The 26,585-nt window shown below is 39.3% G+C and overlaps 1 protein-coding gene and 1 non-coding gene across 2 annotated transcripts in view; one reads left to right on the top strand and one right to left on the bottom strand.

The window, feature by feature from the left end:
• The first annotated feature begins 1,839 nt into the window (after nucleotides 1-1,839).
• LOC118977198 (small nucleolar RNA SNORA38) lies at nucleotides 1,840-1,969 on the top strand. Its single transcript, XR_005064476.1, has one exon. It is a non-coding gene; the product is annotated as a small nucleolar RNA SNORA38 (small nucleolar RNA).
• A 2,000-nt stretch (nucleotides 1,970-3,969) lies between these two features.
• Nucleotides 3,970-26,585, bottom strand: part of LOC118977119 (beta-mannosidase-like) — a 64,718-nt gene continuing 42,102 nt past the window's right edge. Inside the window, exons 8-11 of the mRNA XM_037031899.1 lie at nucleotides 10,415-10,566; nucleotides 8,463-8,580; nucleotides 7,030-7,116; nucleotides 3,970-4,170 (exon numbers count right to left, since the gene is read on the bottom strand). Of these exons, the coding sequence (XP_036887794.1) occupies nucleotides 3,985-4,170; nucleotides 7,030-7,116; nucleotides 8,463-8,580; nucleotides 10,415-10,566 (543 nt within the window). The 3' untranslated portion in view covers nucleotides 3,970-3,984. The remainder of the gene's footprint in view (nucleotides 4,171-7,029; nucleotides 7,117-8,462; nucleotides 8,581-10,414; nucleotides 10,567-26,585) is intronic.

Below are 26,585 nucleotides of genomic sequence, written 5' to 3'. Positions count from 1 at the left end.
TGAACTGGATTATGCTTAGGGACAAAGATATGCTTAAGTCCAAGCATTTGGTCCGTGGGATTCTAATATTCACCTTCCACATTGCTTAATCAATTGATATTTTAAAGAAAACAAGTGAAATAACCACCAACATCACAAAGTCATTTGAAAACATTCCCTTCCTTTGATACTTAGCTTGCTTTTTTCTTGTAACTCCTCATACACATAATTGAATATGGTAATTCACTTTTGAAAAGGTGGCTAATAACCCAAGCTAGTATGGTATAACAGTGACAGAACACCAACAAATGACCAGAAGGGCAATTCAGTCTTCACAAAGTAGAAGCCTATGTTATGCGTTTTTATGTTAATTGTGACTCTCAAATCTTTTTTAAAAGCTACCAGTACTTTTGTTTCTAAGAACATGGAAGTCTGGGAGTGGTGGGGGTGGTGGATGGAGACAATTGTACTTGAACAATAATAAGAAATAAAAATGAATGTGGAAGTCCAGCAAATATCATTTATCTGATGCACCAGTGATTTTTCATATAATTTTTTATTATTTTTTTCTTATTTTTAAAAGAGACAGGTGAAGGGAGGGAGAGAGAAACATCAGTGAGTTGCCTCTTGCACGTCCCCTACTGGGCATCTGGCCTGCAATCTAGGCATGTGCCGTGACTGGGGATCAAACTGGTGACCCTTCCATTTGCAGGCCGTAACTCAATCCACTGAGCCACACCAGCCAGGGCTCATATAATTTCAATGTCGTTTCTCTCTTTTAACTGAAAAGAATTTGGGAAACAATTAAGGTTGATGTTTTTAGTGTTTATTAAAAGAAAAACTAAATTCCTTTTATAGAATTTACTATTATTTTTATATTCTCTTTTGCCACATATTTTGTATTTCCTAAGGGAATATAAAATATATTTGTTGAATTATAATGTTAACCCACCTAAAACACTACTCTTTTACCTTCTGATAATAAATTGTCCCATTTTAAAATCCATTACTTCCTTCACTCTTTCATCATAGGGTCCTTTTCTTCCTCTTAATCATACCTTTTTCCCATGAAACAATCCAAGACTTAATTGGATGAGTCTGGAGCTCAAACATCTCTTTAAATGCTTTTATACACAAGACCCTTATTAACTGTCATGATAGATTATACTGTTAATTGTCATAAGATATTTAGATACTGCATCAAACTTTCTCTTCTTCAATGTCTCCTTGTTGTATTTTTGGATCCTACTTTCTTCAGGTATATAGAACCCAACATCTGTTTGCATGTATCTCATTCTGTATTCCATCATAGTCTACATTTGGATGACAGTGGCTAGAAGTATGACAAAGCACTGCCATTTGGAAATATTTCTATTTATGTGGACACCTTTTTTGAGTTGAGTTCATTATTGTGCAGCCTGAAGGACTATAATTTAACAAGACAGCAACATGGCTGCTGTAGAAATTCTGTCATCCTTAATAGGCCAATTTCAGCTTCACTCTTCCAACCTACTCAGCTGTCTGGCAGAAGTCCACCCCTTACTAACTTGGGACAAAGTTAGTAAGTGACTAACTTTGACTTGGGACAAATTCCTTCAGTGCTCTAAGCCTTCTGTTTCTCATCCATAAAACAAACATGGTAACAGAGCTTACCTCATTAAATTTATTTTTTAAAATCAAATTCTGGGAGAAACGCTATATTCCTAGAAAGCACAAATGTCTATAGTTCCAGATGTAGTAAACCCAAATTGGATAATAACCATGAGAGAAATTAAATACATGAGGAAGGAATGTATGCCCCCCAAAAGATATTGGGCCCTGTTTTATGGGTTAGCTTGTCTCAATAAAACTGACAATCTTTATTTTATTTAAATTGTCCCCATGCACTTATTTTTGGACACATAAGAATTGGAAGTAAAAAAAAAGTGGACTTGGAGGAGTCTGGAGCCAGCTTGCTCTCTGCAGGCTCAAGATCAACCATTCCACATACAGAAATTTTGTAAAATTATAAATAAATAAATAAGTTGTTTCTACACAGTTAAAAAGCCTCCTAACTCATTCTGTGAGCTGAGTACAAACACATACACACATACAAAATGCTACAAGCTGAGTTCTATGGGCAAAGTCTGCTTTACCAATTATTATGTATAGGTAACATTTTAAATATGGAATGAGACCCAATGTCTAATTCTTCTATTACCACAGCCCCCTCTTCTTTCTTTGTGAGCATCATCTACTCTACCTTACCCAATTTAGAAAGAAAAGTGGTTCTTCTAGGCATTTGAGTTTATAGTGCTTACCAGAGACCAATTTCACTTGTGAATATGAATTTTTAATTCTATTAAAATATGAGTAAATTAAGTCTGGCACAGAGTAGAAAAAAAAGCATATTAACTATATAAAGCTTTTACTAGGAGCAGATTATCACTAGAAAATTAATTCACAGAATTCACTATCTTAATATACTTCTAAAATTCGATGGATATGTACAGAAAAATGAAGTTAGACCACCTTCTTACACCACACACAAGAATACTCAAAATGGATTAAAGATTTAACATTAGACCACAAACCACAAAAATCCCAGACGAAAACATAGGCAGTAAAATTTCAGACACTGGTCATGGCAATATTTTATCTGATATATCTCCCTAGGCAAGAGAAACAAAAGAAAAAATAAACAAATGGGATTATATCAAACTTAAAAGTTTTTGCACAGCAAAAGAAAACATCAACAAAATAAAAAAACAATCCTTAGAATGAGAGAACATATTCCCCGATACATCTGATTAAGGGTTAATATTCAAAAATTATAAAGAACTTACAAAACTCAATACCAAAACAATAAACAATCCAATTAAAAAGTGGACAAAGGATCTGAATAAACACTTCTCCAAAAAGGACATACAGATGGCCAATAGATATTTGAAAAGATGCTCAACATCACTAATCATCAGAGAAATGCAAATTAAAACCATGAGATATCATCTCACACCTCTCAGAATGGCCATCATTAATAAATCACCACATAACACGTGCTGGCAAAGATGTGGAGAAAGGGGAGTCCTGGTGCACTGTTGGTGGGAATGCAGATTGGTGTAGCCCCTGTGGAAAGCAGTATGGCAATACCTCAGAGAGTTAAAAATGGATCTGCCTTTTGACCCACCAATCCCACTTCTGGCAATGTATCTGAAGGGACTCAAAACACTAATCTGAAAGAACATAAGCACCCCTATGTTCATAGCACCATTATTTATAATAACCAAGATATGGAAACAGCCCAAGTGTCCACCAGTAGATGAGTGGATAAAATAACTACAGGACATGTACACACTGGAATAGTACTTGGCCACAAAAAAGAAGAAAATGTTACCCTTTGCAACAGCATGGATGGAGCTGGGGAACATCATGCTAAGTGAAATAAGCCAGTCAGAGAAAGACAAGTACATGATTTCACTCATGTATAGACTCTAATGAACAAACTGAACTAACGAGCAAAACGGAGGCAGACTCATAGACAGAGAGCAGGCTGACAGCTAAGGTGTGTGGGGGGTGGGGCGGCAGTTAGAGGATGGAGGGATTGAGCAAAAAGGAAAAAGGACTCATGGACATGGGCAATAGTGTGGTGGGGAGGGAGGTGTAAGGGAGCCAAATGGTAATGTAAAAAATAGAATAAAATTTTTTAAAAGAAAAGAAGTGACACATCGGTATATCATATAATACAGAATTGCAACCTTTGGGGACCCACAGATGGGCTCCAAAGTGTCTGTGAGAAGCTGCAATTTTAAGCACAATATTCGAGTGTGTGTGGTGAGTTCCACAGATACATCAATTCTCAAAGAAGTCCAAACCCACGAACCCTTTCACAGGCTGCAGCACTACAATGGATTACTCTGCATGACAATGATATTGTTGAAGGTTGCCCTAAAATAAAGGGCATAAAGATATACTACACCAATGCTCAAACTGATCCATTTTTCAAACAGGTTCTGAAATTCCACTGCATCAGAAACCATTACTCACTGCCAAGACGACCTGTCGAATGTTTTTCACATACAGGTCCACATAGTCTTTGACATAGGTGTGCAGGTGCCGCAAGTCTATGCTGTACCAGTTCATCATCAGTGCCGCTTCGTTTTCATTATTCCCACTCCAAACGATGATGGACGGATGCGATTTCAGTCTCCTGACCTAAAATGAAAGAAAACATGCAATAACTCTCAAATGCTCAACATTAAAAAATTGAGAATAATCATACTCATAAAATTATAACCACTGAATTTCTGCACATAGTTTTTATGTGCCAGAAAACCCGTTAGAAAATGGCTAGTAACTTTACCTGTGGAAATACGTTTTAAGAAATCTCTGAGATTCCTTTTATCTAGATTTTATAAATGCCAGTGTGATAGGGCTTCTCTTCCCTGCTGTATAAAAACTGAAGGAAATATGATCCCTTTTATTAAACAAGAAAAACAAATCAACCTCATCTTTATCTGACTCACACCAAGGTTCTAAGAAATGCAGGAGATAGCACGTTACGTTACAGGGGTTAGCTGTCTCCAGAGCAAGCTGGAGCTTGTGTGAAGGGACAAATGAGGCAGAACAAGTACTTCTGCTGAAAGAGGTATTGGGATCCCCACACAGACTCCACCACGTCAAAAAACCATATAAGGAATAGAGAGGGTTTTACAAAGCAACTGAGTACCAGAGATACTCTGGAAGTTAAACACAAATGTATGGAATAGTCTAAAGAAGAAAACAATTAGGGCATCAAGAAGGTATTACCTGAAATAAGTATCAATGTCATGTAAAAGAAATGAACTAAGACTAAATTAAGGAATCTATCTAAAACCCTGCCAGTCTTAAGAATTGAAGTTGGCATGACCCAGGCTCACTGTGGGCCGGCCCTACATAAAGGTGGAAGGACCCAGTTCTGAGACATTGGGGGATGTTCCAAATAGAAGAGGGCAATGAACAATAGAGTGAGTCAATGGTCTAGAAAAATTCTTTTGGAACTTGTCTTAGCAATATAACCTCATTGGTATTTATAGCTTCTCTTTCTTTGTACTGGATGATTACAGTGCTGGGTCCCAGCTGATGTTCCTACTGTGGTCTCCATTTAAGATACCAGGCAATATATTCATGATGTAGAAATGCATTAATGATTAAAGAGACATACTTCACTTTAAAAGGGTGAATACTTGTGTTTTTCCAAAGCAGCCTCTTACACAGTATCTCCTTTATTTGCCTCTATATGTGCCCAGGTAAGAGAGGGCTGCTACCAATGGTGACTGGCGTGTTTGTGGTACTGATGAAAATACAAACACAAATCCTGAAGAGGCAAAACCTTCAGTGACTCTGAAACATCCTTCACTGGCCTAGAATTTTATGGTAAGCTTTATTTTAACATATTAACAAAGTCTGCATAAAAAGCTCTCCTCTTTAATAATAAAGAATTGAAAGCTCATAGATATCATATTTTAATTATTTTCATGAAAGAAAATTAAAGATAAAACTGAAATGTTTGCAACCTACTAACTACGACTAACACTTTAAAAGTTATGCATCCATCCATCCACCCGATGACTAGTCCAGCCAGGGAATAGGGACACAGAGGGAAACAAGGCCCGAGCTTAGGGAGATTACAACCTTGCAGGGGTGACAAAACCCGAACAAGCAATTCAAAGTGGGATGTGTGTCACAAAAAGTAAGTGACCTGATTTAGATTTTCAGATTTAGAAGGGTTTTTCCCAGAGAAAGCCATGCTCCAGGAAAGATGGGCAAAAGAGAATGAGTGAGGTGGTCCCCAAGGGAATGTGATGGGGACGGTGTTCTGGGGCAGACGGTGTTCTGGGGCAGACGGTGTTCTGGGGCAGACGGCATGGGGAGATGGTGCTTGATGCGGTGAGAGGCAGGCAGGGACAGCAGGGGCCCTGCTGGGGGTCTTTAACTTTATCTGGAGGACCCTGAGCAAGGGATGATTCCATTTGTACTTTCTTTAAAAAATAAAACACAGATAAAGAAAATAAATTATGGCATAGTAATGTATTAAAGGCAATCAGTCTGTAACCAACACTGAGACCAAGAAAGAAAACTTTACCAACCACCCTAGAAGCCCTCACAGGCCCCACTTCCCCATCAGGCCACTCCTCCTTTCGAAGTAACCACTGTCTTGAGTGTTAGAGTAATCCTTGCATTTCTTTTGGTTTTTCAGGCAACTACACCTCCACCGTAACTAAAAATTCATGTATTTCAACACACTTGATGGATTTCAATCCACTGACATTCTTATCTTTATTGAACCTCAAATTGTCCCACTTTGGGTTGGTCAGAGTCTCATCAAAGTTCTTTTGGCATATTTATTATGGCTTCCTTGCTATTCATCTGTCAAATATTCCAGGATAATCTATCAGTACATTTCCTGTGCCAGACCTGAAACCAGCCATTTCTCTAAGAAGCCCTTCCCTTAATAGGAAATGTTATTTCATGTAAGGATGCTCAATATTACTAGTTGTTCATTGTTTCTAGGCCTTTCAGTGGATGGAGCTAGGGTATAATCACTTCCTTGCATTTGCAGATCTGTAAACATAAATGTAAGTGTGTATATGTGGAATGCGAAAGAATTCAAGAGTGAAGAATCACTCTTAACACATTTAACATCATGTTAAATGTTTTGGCCTGTGAAATTCAGACTGGCATTACCAATCATTAAAAACCAGGAAAAGCGAGTTCGGAGAAGGTGATGTAAGTTTGGTTTGGCCATGTCACACTTGGGGTGACCATTAAACTTCCAAGTGGAGGCGCTGGGTGGCAGCGGGATATATACGTCAGGAATTCAGCAGAGAAGTCAGGACAGCTGATAAATCTGAGAGTCGTAAGGCAATAAAGTCGTGAGACTGAATGGCATCACCTAGAAAGTCGATTACCTGACTGTGCTTTTTCTCAGGATTCAGTAAAGAGAACAACAAAAAAGGAACCATGGAGAGGTTTAACAAAAAGCAAAACTAAAATGTAAGCATCTTCCTTCTTCTTGGAATTGTGATAACGTACCTGGTGAGCAACTTCTGCTCTCACTGAATCCATGAAATCCCGATCAGTTGGATAAAGGGCACAGGCAAACATAAAATCCTGCCATACCTAGCAAATCAAATAAAAGGCAACAAAGCATGTTCACAGATTTTGTCACACAGAAAGAAACTCTTCACTCTGGACTGTGGGGATTATCTCTCACACAAAACCAAGTTTGCTTGAAGAGTGTGGCCGTTTAAGCACTACTATGGGTGAGACCCCGGGAAAGGCACTGACGGACCCCAGGACTTTCCAGAACCGAGCAGAACTGCAGGGAAACCTGAGAAGAGAACAATGTGAGGTAGGCAGGAAAGAAAGAGAGGAAGGGAGAATTCACTAAGAAAACAGTGTGTTGTGGGGGACGTAAAATTAAAAATGAGGCTCCCCCTCCACCCAGTCCCACCTCACTCCTAATTCACTAATTTTCACTGAAAATGTGGTATCAAGAGGTGGACCAGACTATTAAGAAACATAAGTTGTTTATAAAGGAATTCAGTTTTCATGGCCTAAAAATTACTACATGGATATTTCAGTACTGAGACCACATTAGCTCATTCCTAGGAAGGCTGTCATTAACGCAGTGGTCAAGAACACACACCAAAATCAGGGGCCTGACTCGAAACTGAGCCCAAACCATAGCCCCATGGACTGAGTGTGGGTGAGTTATTCAACCTCTGCATGGGTCAGTTTCCTCATCTGTAAAATAGGGACATAGAACAACAACTACCCCAAAGAATGGGCATGAAGATGAAATAAAATAATAGAGGGAGAACAGTGAGAACAATGCCTGGCACTCAACGAATATTACAGAAACCTGTCACATGATCAAGACCATCAGCATTATCAATATTTTTATAAGTACTACTCTTCTATGGAGAGCTTTGTATTTTATAACTGTAATAGTGGAAGTAAAAATAGGAGAAGGAAGATGGCGGCGGAGTAGGACAAAGGATTTCGTGGCCCTCCACTCGGAGAAAATACTAGAAGTAAAAACAAACTTCCTTTGCTTAACCCTCACTAACACAAAGCATGTTGGAAGGACTTAAAAGCATTAAGCACATCTTTACTTTACTTAATTTTATTATTTTAGGTCTCTTTAGGGCTTGTTAGTCTCCTTAAAGTTAAAATTTTTAAATATTTTCTTTTCTTTTTTATGCATACTCCATATTACAAAGAAGATATAGATAGCTATACATTTACATATAGCTACTATAGAGAATGTCTGTGAGTTAAGGAAATAAATAATAATTATATTTGCTATCAACTATAGCTCTAGATTCTTAAGATGTCATTTATTCTTTTTCAAAAAAATGGAACATCATGCCTGACTCTGAGAAAAGAAGGAATAAGCAATATCACCGTCTCAGAACACATATAGTAACACATTACGGACTAAAATTCTGTCCGTTACTCACCATTATCCCGAGTTCATCACAGAGTTCATAGAATTCATCGCGCTCATAAATCCCTCCTCCCCACACCCGAAGCGCATTCATGTTAGCATCCACGGCAGACCGCAAAAGGGTGGCTAACCTACAGAGGGGTTTTAAAACCAAATACTATTTTAAAAATTGGGGGATATTAAAAAAGATTTAAAAACATATTGTAATTGATAAACACATTTAAAATCTCTGTTAGAAAAACACATTTTAAAATTATGAGGGTTTGGCTAGAATGCTAAGAGCCAATATTATATACACATGATCCATAAGTACATAAAGTAAACAAACCTAGAAAAATTACGAGTGATATTTTCTCTGCTTTCTAAATTCTCAGCAACATTATTATGCTGTTTTTAAAACTGAACCTTGTCTTAAACTTATTCCTGTAGAAAAAGGTAGTTGTAAACCTTGGAAAAGTATGTGGTAATGTTATATAACCACCTCAAACTGTAAGACCAAAATCAAAATCTGAACATTAGTACCTAGCTAGCTTAGTCTTATCTCCTGTTTTGTAATTCCTCTAGTCCAACTGCTCTTTCTCTAGGAAACTTCTTTTGTATTTGTCCAATTCCTATTCACATTACCCCCAAGAAAACCTACACATTCACAGCCACTTTGAGAGCAAGTCCCCCCATCTCCAGAGCAGTGCCCAGAAAGGAACAAAAACACCACTAATAGGCTTGGGGGGGGGGGACAGAGTACCATGCCCTCAAAAGGGGCCCACAGGCAGGTTTACTAATTGGCCCAGCTGTGCTGAACAGCTGCCACCAAACCCAGCCAGGAGAGGAGACAGCCATTTAAAAAGGAAGAAAAACAGCTAATTATCTATGCCTATGTCTGGAGAATAATTTCATTTTAATATGAAATTCAAACCAATATACACATTTTGAGGTAAAAGGAAATTAATACAAGCTTGGGCAAAATTAGAGTTTAGTTACCAAACACATGTAAATTTAAAACAAATAATATACTACAATGCATATTTATACATTTGTAAACAAGTTAAATGTGTTTATTTTCATTCCACAAGGTTTATCTTTACAAAGATAATAGTTTACAAACCCAATAAAAACATTATTTTTTATACTGTTCTATTCTCAAACCTTAAAAAAATATTGTAATTTTTTTATAGATCTAGAATTTTTTTAAATTTTAGTTCTTTTTATTAAGGTAAAAATAAAGAAATATGCAAATATCTTAGCATGAAGAGGTATACAGGGTTTTCATTTTTTAAAAACATGAACAAAAACATTTAAGGTATTCTTTGAAAAACTGGGGGGAAAATCCAAGTGTAATAATCTTTTTTTTTTCAGGGACTAACTATCCAAAACATGCATTAAGCATTGTCTTATTTCTCCAAAGAAAATATGTAAGAGTCTTCTAAAATTTAGATAGTTTCTTCCAGTCAAGATGGGGGCATAGGCAAACATGGCTCACCTCCTCACAACCATGTCAAAATTGCAACTAAAACATAGAACGACCATCTCTCAGAACTGTTATAAATGAACTATAAGCCTGAAAACTACAGAATTAAAGAAACCACATCCATCCAGACTGGTGGGAGGGGCAGAGATGCCGAGTGGGCTGGTCCCTCATCCACATCTGGTGGATAAAAATTTGGGAGGGATACCTCGTGCACAAAGAGTCCCAGCCCCACACCAGGCCACCGCACCCAGGGTTCCAGTACCAGGAAGGTAAGTCCCTATAACTCAGCAAGGACTGAGTCAGTGAAAGAAAATTCTAGAGTCCCAAGCAGTTCCTCTAGAGTCCCAAGCAGTTTCTATTCTAAAGCTTCTATCACCCCAGAATTCTATATTACCCCTCAGTTCCCTCTACCACAACTAAAGAAAATAGGAACAGGTAACTGCTGAGCTTTGTGGGACTATTAACAAAGGAAAAACAAGAAAAGAAAGATGATAACTTACAAATCAGAGGTTACTCGATCCTGGAATGAATCTGCTGGGATCCAGTTTGATCCTTTCAGAAATATAGGAACTCCATTAATTCTGAAGTAGAAACTCAGACCAGGAGACCCTTCTATGGGCTCTTGTATCAGTTCCACTGTCCTAAAATAAACCTATTATGAACAAAATTAAATACAAAAAATCAAATTGAAAACATAAGCAAAAGACACTTTTTGAAAAAAAGAAAGCAAACTTTTGAACAATTTACATGAGCAGAATTTAATGTTAATTGCCTATTTGCTGTGAAGAACTTAGTGTGGAAGTGCACATTTCAGGGAAAAATATATATATAAATTATTGCCAAATTTTGTTCTTTCTCATTAAAAATAGAAGCTGTCAAAAATTTAAATGTATTGTAGTCTTCCTCATGAAATAGGCATTTGTAATTATAATAAAAGAACTATATTTGAAAACAACATTTTAAAATTAAAACAAAAACTGATGCTATTTCACAAAATTGGGCTGGGGGGATGTCACCAGTTAAGCTGACACTTCTTTGCCTGAAAAACACATTCTCATTTCAGTGTCATTAAAATATGCCAAAACGCACACTTTAGAATTAAAGAAATATAGCAAAAGGTATTTCATAATTTAACAACCTTACCATCTTAATAGCACATTGCTGTAATCACTTTGTTTAATAGGCAATTTAGTCCTAACTAATTATCACATTAAACTTACTGTTTGAGAGTGCTTTGGCATGCTACTGGAGATGAAGGCAGTGTTCCAGTTGGAAGATGAGACAGGAGCACACACTCCAATATCATCATTACTACATGAGAGAAACCTAAGGCCTTTGTCCGTGTGAAAGTCTAGCTTGGTTTCCCACAGTTAAGCACAAGCAGCAAGACCCCCAATAAAACAGACTGATGTTCTCATCCAAATCTTCATTCTTTCCAGTCATAAACTGGACCAAACAATGAGAAACATGGTTCTACATCAATAAAGACTAGCCTTGAACCATGATTATGCGTTTCTTCTCTAATTAAAAAATTAATCAACTTATTACATGTAACAAAAGTACCCACCATTCTTCCATTTTCTTTTTTAATCAACTGAACTATTTATGTTGTATGGATAAAATTCAAAGTTGCTCCAGAGTTTAAAGAAGAGAGGAGGCCACAACCACAGAAGATGTAAGAGATAAAGTGTTTTTTTGTGTGTAAGGCAAATACAAAATTCTATCTCTTTGCTAAAAACAAAACAAAAAAATCTTAGGTCTAACACAATGACTCAATTTTCTTTCAAAAGCTATGGTTACATAGATATTTCTTATGTGTTAGTCTTCCACAAATCTAAGTTTTCTTTTTTTTTTTTAAAGATACGCTTCATTCTTGAACCCTGCCCAGTTAGCTGAAAGCTGAATGTTTCTCCTAGATGTATTTATTTTATTTTTTTGTTTATTATTGATAGTATTACTGATGTCCCCCATTCTTCTTCCTTCCCCCCTCCACCAAGCCCCCGCCCCCACCCCCAGCCTTCACAGCTTTGCTGTCTGTGTCCATGAACTTTGCATATATGCATATATGTTTTTTCGGCGAATATTGTACCAATCTTGCTATCAACCTTGCATCCTCAGAATAAATCCCACTTGACCATGGTGTAGGATCTTTTTAATGTATTGTTGGGTCCAATATCCTAAGAGTTTGTTGAAGGTTTTACTGTCTATGTTCCTCAGGGATACTGGCCTATAATTTCCTCTCTTTGTAGTGCTTTCATCTGGCTTTTGGAATTAGGATAATGCTGGCCTCATAAAAAAGAGCTCAGAAGCATTCCCTCCTCTTGAATTTTTTGGCATAGTTCCAGGGGGACATTCTTCCATTTTCTTACCTTTGCCCCCATTAATACGGCACAGAGTTAATTTTATGAGAAGACACAGAATAAGACCTACATGAGGAGGACCAAGACATGGAATTATCACACCTGTTTTAGGGTTGCAAAATGTAAAAATGTACAGCGACTTACAGAGGTAACTTTTAAAACACCTTAAAGGTGGATTCAAACATCTAGAACAGCAATTCTGTAAGTGTGGGCAGAGGCCTACCTTTCACGGGCTCCTTGCATTTAAAACTAGTTATATTGTAATGCTAAAACTTTGCCTTTTTCCCTCTCCCTCTTTTGATCGTACAGTGGAATTTTCCAGAAGCTCCCTGATGTGCGATGGCATCCTCGCTCTGACAACTACAGACTGTGCGCTTGTATCCTCGGGTGTGCTCCAGTTCCACAGCAGGGGGTCAGTAGACGGAGAGGCTTGCTTTCCGACACAACTCAGGACTTCTGCGCTCGGACTAGCTGTCCCTGGCCCCTCCTGCTCTACTCTCTGTGACTTCATCATTGTTCAGTAGGTTCTCATTTTGAATCCCAAACTTTCCCTTGCAACCTACACAGAAACACAAAAGGCTCGGACCCTTTTAACTCATTTCAGAATAATATTGTTTTCAAATAAAAACAAATTTTAATGTTAATTAAAACTCATTATAGATTTTAATAAACTGTATCTTATTCTAAAAGACAATTTATAATATACTTTCTCCTAATTTAAGGATGAACTGTTATCTTAAATTGGGATCATAAGACTAATGTTTTCAACCTATAGCCACACTGTCTACATCTAAAAATGCTGGGGGAAAAACACAAAACTGGTATATCAGAGAATCTTCTGAATGCGATATCATATTATGAAATGTTTCAACAACTGAAACTCTCAGTACACCAACATTTTTCAAATAACCAATGCATTATATTACAATATCACACATGTGTAAAAGATCCCTAAGGGTCCTGGCTGGTGTGGCTCAGTGGATTGAGCACTGGCCTGCAAACTGAAAAGTTGCCAGTTTGACTCCCAGTCAGGGCACATGCCTGAGTTGCAGACCCAGTCCCCAGGTTGGGGCTGTGTGAGAGGCAACCAATAGATGTTTCTCTGGCACATCGATATTTCTCTCCCTCTCTATCTACCACCCTTCCTCTATCTCTGAAAATAAAAAAAGAAAATAAAAAAAAGGGATCTCTTAAGGGTGCAAGATATACAAATAGAAGTTAATATAACAAAGTAAGAAGTGTTCATTGAAATGGCTTCAGATTCCACATTGCAACTAACACTGAAAAAATGACCGCTTGTTAAGTTTCTAGTACAAGTAGTTGAAAGGCTACTAAAGTACTTCTCTTTTCCAACTACATATCTGTGTCTAGTCAGATCTTCTTTGTATGTTTCAATGAAAACAACCTACTGCAAGTTGAATGCAGAAGCAGATGAGAATCCAGATGTCTTCTATTCAGCAGGACATTAAGGAGATTTACAAACACGTAAAAACCATGTCATTATTGTCACTAAACTTTTGTTTTGTAAATATATTTATTTACATAAAATAACTCATACAGTAACATGCCATAGGGTTATTATTGTGATTTGAAATGAGTAAATATTTAATTCTCAGTTTTAACATTTACACACATAAACAAATGCACTTTGGGGATCTCAATAATATTCACAAATGTAAAAACGGTTCTGAGTCCAAAAAATTTTGCCAATCACAAATCTAGAAAATAGAACTCATTAATTTCTTGATTAATGCTATGCATAGTATTAACCATAAAACACATCTTCCAACATGCTTTCTTCTTTTTTCTGCAAAAATTGTCATAAAGACAGCTAATCCTACCTCCCAACTCCTGCAATAACAATTTTATACCCCAGAAAAAGTGAACCCTAACCACCTGACAGCACCTCAAAGGAGAGGCAGGGACTAAACAGCCACCTTTCCCTCTGGGCGTTCTTTGACAGGTTAAAGGCTGTTGGCCTATGATTAGTGTCAGTAGTTCCTCATGCCCCTGGGCAGTCTTGATGGGTAACATAAAAGCCTTCCCCCACAGCAGGTATTTTACTGCAGAGAAAATAAGGAGCTCTCTCAAAGAGGACTTTTGAAAAGACTCGAAAGTAATGCATATTTACATCCAGACTGAATATATTGTCTTCTTACAAGAACCAAAATATTTTAAACAGTCCAACAGAGTAAATTACTGTCTGAAAAGGAATAAAAATGTATCGAAGAAACTAAATAAAATCGAAGTTAAGCAGTTTGAATTTTAAATTTTTAAGTTTTCAAATTTTTCTATAGTTCAAGGTTCTATTAGCAACTCAATAGATGAGTTTTAAAATAGATTAACTTTAAAAGAACAGGATATGTGTTAAATTTCTTGTACAAAATTGTTTGTTTGCCTTTGCTTTGTTTGTAACATATCTGAAAGGTTTCCCCTACTGTCAAAAAAAACATGCATGTGAACCAGAAGATCGTGGTTCGATTCCCGGTCAGGGTACATTCCTGGCTTGCAGGCTGGTTCCCTGCAGGCGAGTGTCCAGCAGGGGACCCATGAAAGGCAACCATACATTGATGTTTCTCTCCCTTTCTCCTTACCCTCTAAAGATAAATAAATAAATAAAATATTTTTTAAAAAACCATGCATGTGTAGTAATTAGGACTTCATTCCTCCATGTTTTCTTCCCTTATTGTCATGGTCTTGACATGTTATTTTAGAAAACTGATCAAGTAACATGTTGCATGTGGCTTATTCTGGGTACATATCTAAGCGCTTCTGCACATCAAAACTTAGGTGGAGCTGGTCAAATGAGGGGCTGTCCGGGTTGTGCCTTTTTAAAAATATTTTATTTGTTTATTTTTAGATAGAGGGGAAGGGACGGAGAAAAAGTGGGAGAGAAACATCAATGTGTGGTTGCCTTTCATGTGTCCCCTACTGGGGACCTGGCCTGCAACCCAGGCATGTGCCCTGACTGGGAATCAAACCAGCGACCCTTTGCTTCATAGGTCCGTGCTCAGTCCACTGAGCTACACCAGCCAGGGCTGGGTTGTGCCTTTTTAAAGTAGTCTTCTTTAGGAACTGTCAGCATGTGGTTGAAGTGAGGGGGCTATAACTCTGTGTGGACTACACAGTCAACAACATGGACTTAAAAGGTGCACATTTGCAAAACGGTGTGTTATCCAGGTACTCAAGAATATTTTTCCCTTAAAGAAAAAAACAACACCTATTTCAAAACACTGGCAAATGTTACCTGAAATACTTTTCAAATACTCTTTATAGATTTGGAAAATACCCATTCTAAAATCATTTCACATCTACTATGATGCAGTTTTAGAGACAACCAAACACCGCATCTGTCTGCTCTGAAAGTGCTGGAACAGGCAGAAGCACCCTACAAAGAGCTCCCTCAAACAGACCTGTACAGAAGGATAGGAGAGAGGTTCGCTGCTAGCCCTAGAAGTTCGCAGACAGCACAGACAGAGTGAACGGCTTAGAGCTTACGTCAGCATCACTACCTTGTATCTTCGTGGCCAGATGTATATTTCATGTATCTGACACTAGGTAGGATCATGCTTTAACACACCCTCTTCTATACGACAAAAGTAAATTTCAGTATTAATACTGAAACCATGTGAATGACAATAATGGCCAGAAAAACGACCCAGACACTGAAGGCTTTCTTATGTTTAACTCTATATAAATAACCATGCCATTTTTAAGTAAAATAAATATTAGAGTATACAAAAAAGTAATTGATTCCTGTATCTGATTCATATATTTTTGAAAAAAGAAAATAGAGTGTCTACATATTGGTTTGTTATAGTAACGAATAATAATATGTGCTATATTGAGCCTTAACATCTAAAAAAGTCAAGAACTTTGTCAAACTTTATTTTTGCATGTATATGTTCTGTAAAGAAGATGGCCAGATTTGTCAATTTATCCTTGCATAGTCAATGGAAAACACCTTTTTATTAATTTGAATTTAGAAATGTTCTCTAAAATGAAGCCAAAATATACAAATATTTTGGGAAAGTATTGGACACAAAGATAAGTTTGTCAGAGATTCATGAAAATCCCATTTCACAATAAATTCCCCCAAATGAAGTATTATCCATGCCTCTGTTTCTTTGAAATCCATTTAAACTGCTTACAAATGCTTCTAGGGCTGACCATTTTCTAATTAATTATTTCTTCTGAAAGGTCAGGGGAAAAGTGGCTGAAAGATAGTGAACAAGACACGGTTCGACCCACTGCACTAGAACAGGTGTCTAGTTCTTGGTGAGGGTGGCTGGGGTACTGAACATCGCTATTTTGCTTTCTCTGGGCAACACGAGATCAGCATTTTTTATTGTTTCTACTGGCACTCTGCTTCAAAATTTGATTCTTTTTTTCTTCATAAATGTCCATTTCCTTACATTTTGTGGTTGCACAGTAGACTTCACCAAAATTTCTGTGCCCTTATCTTCAAAGAGTTTGAAAACTTGGTATTTCACTGTACAGTACATTCTCAAGGCAGATTCCAGCTATTTGCAAATATATTTGTGTGTAATTACCTCATCTGAAATTCTACACAAGGGGGAAAAATGTAATTCAGAAGAGAAAAACTGCACTGAGGACAAAACCTGAGCTGATTCACAGGTCTACGTTTTCTTTGGGTCACACATACTTCAAAGTTGAGATTACCTTCTCAAAATTTAGCATCATTCTGCCCCAGCTTCACAATGAGCATTCCATCTTGTATAGAAAAGACGTTCTGCACTTTTTTCAAACGATGAAATGAGATTTAAAAGAATGAATAACATTTTTCCAAAGGTTTGGAAAATGTCACATGTGAAGAAATGTTTCCAGAAGTGCAAATTCCCCCAGGTTCAAGGAAGGGCCTTCAGGAGGCAGCCGTAGCATTTGGGATTACTCTCTGTACAGACTGCTCTGGGAACAAGCCACGTACGCAGCACTCCCACAGCCCTGACTGCACAGAGATTTATGAAACAACGACCCATTTGTTTGAAGATACCTTCTGTGAGTTCAGCAGCAGTCCTTTCAGAAATATGAGAATGACCACCACCTTCTATATGAACACAGCTGATTAACTCAGACATTTGATCTCTGTACGAAGCATCTGGAACGCCAGTAAAAAGAATTCCAAGCAGCCCCAAGAAGGGGGCAAAGTAGGTGGAAGTTACACTCATCCCTTCCCAGAGCGAAACTGAAATTATAACCAAATTATAGAACAATCAACATGAACAACCAACTGAAGAGTAGCTGAGCAGCTTGTCTTACAAGCAAAGATTAACAGAAGAAGCCACAGCAAGACTGGTAGGAAAGGCGGACACATGAAAAGGGCAGGCCCCACAGCCACGTACAGGGGAAGCTCCCTAGGAGATCTGGGCAGATCACAGGGTGTCACTGATAAACTGGGAGAGACAAGTACGTGGCATTGGAGCAAAGATCATTTTTTCACTGTGTACCCAACCACGACCACCATTCCCATGCATAGCTCTCCCTCCGCACAGCCAAATCTTAATCTGTTTTAGCCTCATGAACTCTACTGGCCTCACCCTGATGACTCCCTAAGACCCTGACCCACCATAGATGTCCACAGACCCAGGGAAGTGGCAACTGGCCTAGATGTACGCTGAGAGTTTTGCTGATTGGCCTCAGACCCAGCACTGCCACCAAGTTTGAATCTGTATCAACCTGGTGAATGCCACTTGCTCCTTCCTGGTATGCTCATGCTCACTGTGAAACTACCTCATGCCACTCATGTACTGCTAAGAGTCTCTTTCACTGAGTGAGCCTAACAGGCAGCTGTCAGGCAGAGGCAGACCTCAAGGATCCTTTCAGCCTTTTGCTGACCTGTGTCAGGCTTGGTATTGGTGGAAGCCAGCCTCAATACACAGCCTGGCTCTCCCACATGCAACAAGGCCCAGCAGAGGCAGCCATCAACTATGGATCACTTTGTAGCTGCTCATAAGTGGCCCAGGGCCAGTCAAAGGCACTGTCTGACACTGATGTGCTCCAGAGTCTTTCCCAAGAAGCCCCAAAAGCAACACACCCAGTGGTGGGCTCCACAGCACTTCAGAGCACAACACAGTTAACTCCACAAGCAGCACAGCCAAAGGGAGATCTTGGCGGACACCAGAAACTGCTGTGACAAATTCCACTTTGTGGGGTCAACCCCCCAAAAGCAGCTCATACACTGTAGTCAAGATCATTCCTCACAATCAGCCAGCCTGAAGGTCAACTCCACTCACGATAGGCCGACAGCAATCAAGACACAACTACAACAGGAGGGCTCACAATAATGCACAGAAGGAACATTCCAGGAGTACCTAGCTCAGGTGACAATGGAGACAGTGCCACTGAGCCCCACAGGACACCTACTACCTAAGGCCACCATAACAAGACAAGGAGACATAACAGATCTACCTAATATGTAGAAACCAATACAAAGAGGCAGCGAAAATGAGGGGACAAAGAAACATACTCCAAATGAAAGAACAGGAGAGAGTCCTAGAGAAATAAGTAAATTAAATGGAGACAAGCAATCTACCATATTCAGAGTTCAAAATAATGGTTATAAGAATGCTCAACAAACTAAGAAGAATGGATGAACTCAGTGAGAACTTACACAAAGAGACAGTAAGCATAAAAAAAGACACAGTAACCATAAAAAGGAATCAGTCAGAAAAGAAGAATATGCTAGAAGGAATAAATAGGAGCTAGACCAAGCAGAGGATTAAATCAGCAATTTGGAAGGTAAGGTAGTGGAAAATACACAATCAAAACAGCAAAAAAGAAAAAGAAAAAAGAAAAATAAATGAAAATAGCTTAAGTAACATCTAAGAAACATCAAACATAATAACGTCTGTGTCATAGGGGTACTGGAAGGAGAAGAGAGAGAACAAGGGATTGAAAACCTATATGAAAAATGATGACCAAAAATTCCCCTAACATGGTAGAAAAAAAAGACACCAAAGCTTAGGAAGCACAGAGAGTTGCAAACAAGATGAACCCAAAGAGGCCCACTCCAAGACATACCATAATTAAAATGCCAAGGTTAAAGACAAACAGAGAATCTTAAAAGCAGCAAGAGAAAGGTACCTACAAGGAAGTTCCGATAAGCTGTCAGCTGATTTCTCAACAGAAACAATTCAGGCTAGAAGGTATTGGCATGAAATATACAAAGTAACAGAAAGCAAGGACCTACAACCAAGACTATACTACCCAGCAAGGCTACCATTTAAAATTGAAGAAAAAAATAAAGAGCTTCCCAGACAAGAAAAAGCTGAGTTTGTCGCCACCAAACCAATATTACAAGAAATGTTAAAGACACTTAAGGAAAACAAGGAAAAAGGAGGAAAATAATTATGTATAGCAAAATGGCAACAAATTCGTACCTGTCAACAATCATTTTAAATGCAAAAAAGATTTAAACACTCTCATCTAAAGACATAGGATAGCTGAACGGATAAGAAAATAAGACCCATATATATTCTGTCTACAAGAGAACCACTTCAAACTGAAAGACATACACAGACTAAATATTTTGTAAAGGGATGAAAAAAAGGCATCTCATACAAATAGAAAAAATAAATGCTGGGGTAGCAGTACTAACATCAGATAAAATAGGCTCTAAGGCAAAGGCTATAACAAGAGACAAAGAAAAATGTTATACAGTGATGAGGGGATCAATCCAACAGGAGGATACAACCCTTTTATGGAGGGTTGTAGTTATGCACCCAACACAGGAACATCTCTCTATATATATACATATATATACATATCAAATCTTCATGGACACAAAGAGAAGAGACTGACAGTAATACACTCATGGTAGAGGCCTTTAAACGCTATAGAGTTCAATGGACAGATCTTTCATACAGAAAATCAACAAGAAAACAGTGTACTTAAATGACAAACTAGATCAGATGGATATAACTGATATTTACAGAGTATTTCCCCCCAAAGCGGCAGAATGTGCCTTCCTTTAAAGTGCACATGGAACCACGTTTTCCAGTATAGGCCACATGTTAGACCACAAAACAAGTCTAAATAAACTAAGAAGACTGAAATCATATCAGGCATCTTTTCTGACCCCAGTGGAATGAAACTAAAAATCAACTACGAGAAGAAAACTGAAAAGCACGCCAACACACGGAGGCTAAATTACATGTTACTAAACAATTCCACTTGCAGGGCACCTTTCCCACTACCACTCACACACAAAACTTTCTCTCTTGTTTCAAAATCAATTTGGTTCCCCAAACTGATAACGCTGACTTTCCCAGACTCCCACTCTAAGGTCCCTCTTGAAATGTACTTGTTTGACAAAATTTATATCCCAACACTTAGCTTTTATTTTTAATTAATTTTTTAAAGTGCCTGTTGATTTTTTCGTATATTACCTCCCCTCATACTTACACTGTTTGCCCCAAAGTCACTCCTTTCAACAACAAAACAAAAATTCAGTCATCAAGACATTCTCCCCTCCCTGACAAGTGTAGCTCAATGAATTCACGTGGGTTGCAAACCAAAGGATCGTGGATTCAATTCCCAGTCAGGGCACGCGCCCGAGTTGTGGGCCAGATTCCCAGCAGAGGGCACATGAAGGTAACCACACACACTGATGTTTCTTTCCCTCTTTCTCCCCCACTTCCTTTCTGTCTAAAAATAAATAAAATTAAATCTTTATAAAAGACATTCTTCTCTGTTCACAGTGAAGCGCAACCAGCACTCTCCCCGCCCTGCAGGCCTGCATCCTTCCTCTGACCCGATATATCTCTGCTGTGTGGGCTGCACCCACAGCCTGTCACTTCCCCAAGGCCTTGTCTAAGGCAGTTGTGTTCCTGTCTTGGGACATACTCAGAACATAAAACATTAAAATCTCAGTGAGAAAGACACAAGAAAGATACAAAAGTAAAGCAAAATGGATTTCAATGAGGTATCTTTAAAATAGGAATATTTTTGCGTAAACCAAGTCCCTGGGAACAAAGAAACCAGGATGCAAGGGCCATGGAGGAGAGCTAAGTGGGGACCACTGATGAGAAAACAGAGTTCCCTCCAACACGACACTGCGTGGGTGGCGGGCACGTGAGCATGGGGAGCAAAGGTGAAATACAGCCACTGAGTGGAAGGCAGTTTGGCACCCTCTGTAGAAGATGAACCTAAGCACACCCTGCGAGCCAACAATTCCACTTCCAGCAGAAATGCTGTATGTACTCCAAGAGCCACATCGATAACGTTCATAGCAACATTACTCAGAAGAGCAAAGACTGGAAAACACCCAAACCGCAACAGCAGCGCGTGTGATACTATACAGCAATGTAAATAAACATAGTAGAGCTATACAGAATGGCATATTTAAGAGTCAGAAATAAAATGCTGAGCCAAATTAGCCAGACACAAAAGAATATATACTATGTGGTTCCATGTATGTAAAGTTCACAAACAGGCAAAAACAAGCTACAGTGTTAGACGTCAGGAGAACGGGTCGGGTGGGCGAGCCTCACAAGGAGCCGGGGCTACTGAGGCTCTAGTCCAGTTGTGCTCTTTCTCGACCAGTGCTCATCTTGTGATCATTCATTATGTGTTTCGGCTATGCTCTGTGCACTTTTCTGTGCATGTATTATACTTCACAACAAATAAAGAAGAAAAAGAGATACCAGTCTGACATATTCCTGCCAAATAAAGGCTGGAAAGGAATCAAACTAGGAGCTTCCTGCCACGACGCAGAGAATGAAAGCAAGCAGCAAATTTCTGGCTTGCTGAAGCACTGGCAAATCTGGTATCGTCTGAAACACTAAGAAATTTAGGACTGGTAGGAGACTGAATTCCCTGGAAGGGTGAATTAGATAGTATATCTCTTATCAAATTAGGCATTAATCTGTACTTTTTATCTAAATATCGAAAGCAAACATCAAGTCCTGAAACTTGCAAAAAATCATTCCAAATTTTACATCCTTCTGGTGTCTTCTTCTGGGGAGGCAAGAGACCGTTCAATCCAACCTCTACTATCCCGATCAAATGGACATAAATACTATTCAAAGTTCCTACTGCAAATGAATTCTGAGATGCCTTGGTTACCCGCACTGGTATAAACGACCTCAACTACCGCAGCTCCCAGCCTCTCCCGGGGGTCGTCTCCGTCTCACATGCTCCACTCCCCCGACGCCTATCCCACTACAGATGGACGGGAAAAGGTCGTGAATAACAACTTAAGGAATTAGCAAACATGTCCTCAGCTCTCCTTGAAGTTAAATTATCTTCCTCCTTTGTCCTCTCTCCTTTCATCACTCTCACAGCTCTCCTCTGAACCTTCTAATGAGCAGAATGCAAAGCCAACTAAAATGTTGCAGTATGGCTTTAACAGGTGAAATAAACTAGTCCCTTAAAATTCTTATATAATATACCACTATTGCTCCTAGGACATTTTAGAAATAAGAAGATAATTTCAAAAATGATAGCAGAGAAAGATACCCAGTGTGGGACTCAAGCCTTTATCATACAAGGGATTTAATTAGGATGTATACAAGCAGGGTAGGCAGAAAGCCCAGAAAAGAATCTCAAACCAAACCACATCCCCACGACACCTGGCAAAACACCATCGAACCAGTCCATCCCATCACACACACGAATCGGCAGCTGCTTCAAGGTGAAGGTATTCTGACTCTCAGAAATTATGCTGAGTGAAATAAGCCAGGCAGTGAGAGACAAATACCATAGGATCTCACCTTTAACAGGAAGCTAAACAACAAAACAAACAAGCAAGCAAAATATGACCAAAGACACTGAAATAGAGAACAGGCAGACAGTGACCAGAGGGGAGAGGAGAGGGAATTTCAGGAGAAATAGGGGAAGGATTTACAGGAACAAGTATAAGGGACACATGGACAACTACTAAGGGGGGGTGGAAATGGGAGGGAGGTGGGGAGCACTGGGAGGGGTGGGCTGGGATGGGAGTAAAAGACAGAAAACTGTACTTGAACAACAATTAAATTTTTAAAAAACAGTGGGTTTCCCCAAAAAATTTACATAAGCATCTGTAAGAAATACAATTGTTTATATGCTATGTACACAATATTTTTTTAAAAAGAGAGAGTTTCCGATCTCCCTGGGCCCTCCGCGCTGCCTCCCAACCCCAGGGTGCTGCCTTGGCCCTCTCGAGCACTTTTTCACAGGGGCGATCTCAAGGCTTCCTTTTCCTCCACTTTCTAAACTTGCCCCTCCACCCCATTCCTCTCCGCAGGCAGCACTACCTCCTAATTCCTAGGAAAGGAAAAAGTAACCTGACCAGAAGAACTCCCTAAAATTTCTCAGGTTCATGTTTTCCTCCTTAAACTCTACGGAAAGAAGAGTTTTCCGTTCCACGTGGTCCCTTAAGTGGGACCTACAGATCTTAGGTGGTCCTACAGATCTTCAAAATTACCTCCCTCCACAAGCGCTGCCCTTTCGTCCCCAGGACAACAAAAGCGGAGCCCCTCATCCCCAGTGAGTCTACCCTCCCCCACCTGACCCAGGACCCTGCCCCAGCAACAGTCTAGTTTTGAGCTGTTGTCAGTCTTTCCCTGTCTGCTGACCCCTTCCCATCAGGATTTTATTGTGTTACTTTTCATTTTCTTAATTATGTCCCCTGTGTTGAAACAATGTCAAACACATAGAAAATAAGCAACGATAGTACAAAGAATTCCCAAGTGCCTGTCATGGCAGAGATCCCATTCAAGTTTTGGTAGTTGCCCGATAACACTGTTTATGGGGGGGGGGGGGAACAGGCACTGCACCCAGCTGTTACATCTCTCCAGCCTCTTTCTATGTGGAACAGTCCCTCGGTTTCTCCTTGACATTTTTGAAAATTACAGTAGACTGAAGTAGACTTGAAGATTTTTGCTAATGGAGCTCAGTCTGGGATTGTCTGATGCTTCCTCGTGATTCGACTCAGGTGATCTGCTTTGGCAGGATGAGCACAGAAAGGCTGCCGGATCCTTCCCATCGAGGCTTGATGGGTGCACACCAGGTCACCTTGTCTGGTTGGTGGTGACAACCTTAATCACTTAACTAGGATGGTGTCTGCTGGGTTTCTCCACTGTATTTTTCCTCCATTATAATTAATAAATATTTTGTTGAGAGATGCTTTAGTCTATATAAATGTCCCATATTTCATGCCCCTTTACCCTCCAGTTTTAGTATGCATTCATATTTCTTGCCTGAATTACTTCTAACTATGGTAGTTATCAAATGATTTTTATTCTAGTTCTATTGTTTCTTCTACATTTATTAGTTGGCATTCCACTTTATTTATTTTTTTAAAGATTTTATTTATTTATTTACCTTTAGAGGGAGAGGGAGAGAAACATCAATGTATGGTTGCCTTTTGTGCATCCCCTGCTGGGAGCTGGCCTGCAGAGAACTGGCCTGCAACCCAGGTATGTGCCCTGACTGGGAATCGAACTGCGATCCTCTGGTTTGCAGGCCTGTGCTCAATCCACTGAGCTACACCAGCCAGGGGCATTCCACTTTAAAAAATAACTTTCCTTTTTCTCACTTACTTATGTATTTGTATCGGTGTGCACTCGAAGATTGTTATTATGTTAAATGGGTTATAATCATTTACTGTCACTCTTCATTTTAATGCTGACATTCTCTCAGATTTGGCCATTGGAAGCACATTAAACTGACTCCTGTGTCCTCTTGACCTGGTCCATCATTCTTGAGTAGCTTCTTAACTTTCTAGGTAGCAAGACATTCTAGGCTCCAGCCCCCAACTCAGTCATTTCCCTCAGAGTCCTCTTGTAGAGAGTAGTATTTAAAAACCAAGATTTGAACAGTATCTCTGATCGCTGCTACTGGAGCGCCACTGTTTCCAGGCCCTCTGGGAAAGCCTGGGAAGAGCTGTACATTTATATCTCTGTTTATTTCTACGTCTATCTACATACACTAAAAATCATGAGTTCACACTCTTAGCTCAAATTCCAATCCATTCTAGCATTCTCCCTTTCTATACAGGTACATCACCTTTCTCCATTCATGAAAAGCTGGCTCTCAGTACTTTAATACACTTGCACAGTCCCCTCTGTGTAGCAGATTCCTGACCCCAACCAGCCATCATTACCTCCTGGCTCATATTAAACATTCTTCACGAGTTGCCTGTGCTCACTGTCTCTACTTCCTCACCTTCAGTCATTCCTCTACCTTCTGCTGATTCCATTCTGGTCAAGGTCACCAGTCAACTCCCTGTTGCCAAATCTAAAGGATCTTTCTCATTCTTTTTCTAACTGGAGCTTGCTACACTACTTTACAATCTTTGAACATCCTCTGATTTAAAATACTCTCTTCCTCTGGCTTCTGCGACTCCCCCACTCAAACTAGTTTTCTACCTCACTGGCCATTCCTTCTTAGATTCCTCTATGGGCTTATTTTCTCCTCCCATGATTACTTATTATGATTCCCTGAGTTAGCTTCCCATGGCTACAATTATCTATACTCTGTTGACTTACACATCTACAATTTTAACCCACATGTAATGCCTGAGCTCCAGACGTATATAATGAAATGCCCGTCAAATACTATTCCTTGAGTATCTCTCAGTCACTCCAGACAAAACAGACCTAACGCAGAAATAATTTCCACCCTATCACACTCCTCTAACCTGCTCTTCTTTCTGAGTACTTTAAAGAATAGGGCTGTAAACTGTTCAGGGGTCCAAACCAGCAATTTAAAAACCATTCCTGCTCTGGCTGGTGTAGCTCAGTGGATTGAGCGCAGGCCTGCGAACCAGACAATCGCAGTTTGATTCCCAGTCAGGGCACGTACATGGGTTGCAGGCCAGTTCCCAGCAGTGGACGCATCAGAGGCAACCATACATTGATATTTCTCTCCCTCTCTCCTTCCCTTCCCCTCTAAAGATAAATAAATAAACAAAAAAAGAAATATTAAAAAAAAATTTTTAAAAAGAACCATTCCTAACTCACTCTTCTCTCCCATTCCCGCAGCATCAAGCCTAATGGTAGTACTACCTTCTAATCTCTCCCAAATCTATGTCCTCAGCAATCCTACAGAGCAAGCAATCACCACCTTGTGTCTGAATGACCACCATCATCTTCCAGCTGGCCTCCCCCTACTGTCAATTTTCCAATCTGATCTACACAATTAGCTAGTACGGTCATTGCTCTCTCCCTAAAGCCCTCTGAAGAATTCCCATTGCCCTCAGAACAGCCTAGTTCCTTCCTGTGGCTCACAAGGCCCTGCATGATGAGCCTGCCCTAACCTACCTTTACAACATCATTTTCAAACAGGCGCACTGCCATTTCTTTCA

This window comes from Sturnira hondurensis, unplaced genomic scaffold, assembly GCF_014824575.4.
Source record: "Sturnira hondurensis isolate 20B ecotype Veracruz unplaced genomic scaffold, ASM1482457v3 Scaffold0021214, whole genome shotgun sequence".
Lineage (NCBI taxonomy): Eukaryota > Metazoa > Chordata > Mammalia > Chiroptera > Phyllostomidae > Sturnira > Sturnira hondurensis.
The sequence above is the reverse complement of the archived record's forward strand: the minus strand, read 5'-3'. Positions and strand labels throughout refer to the sequence as shown.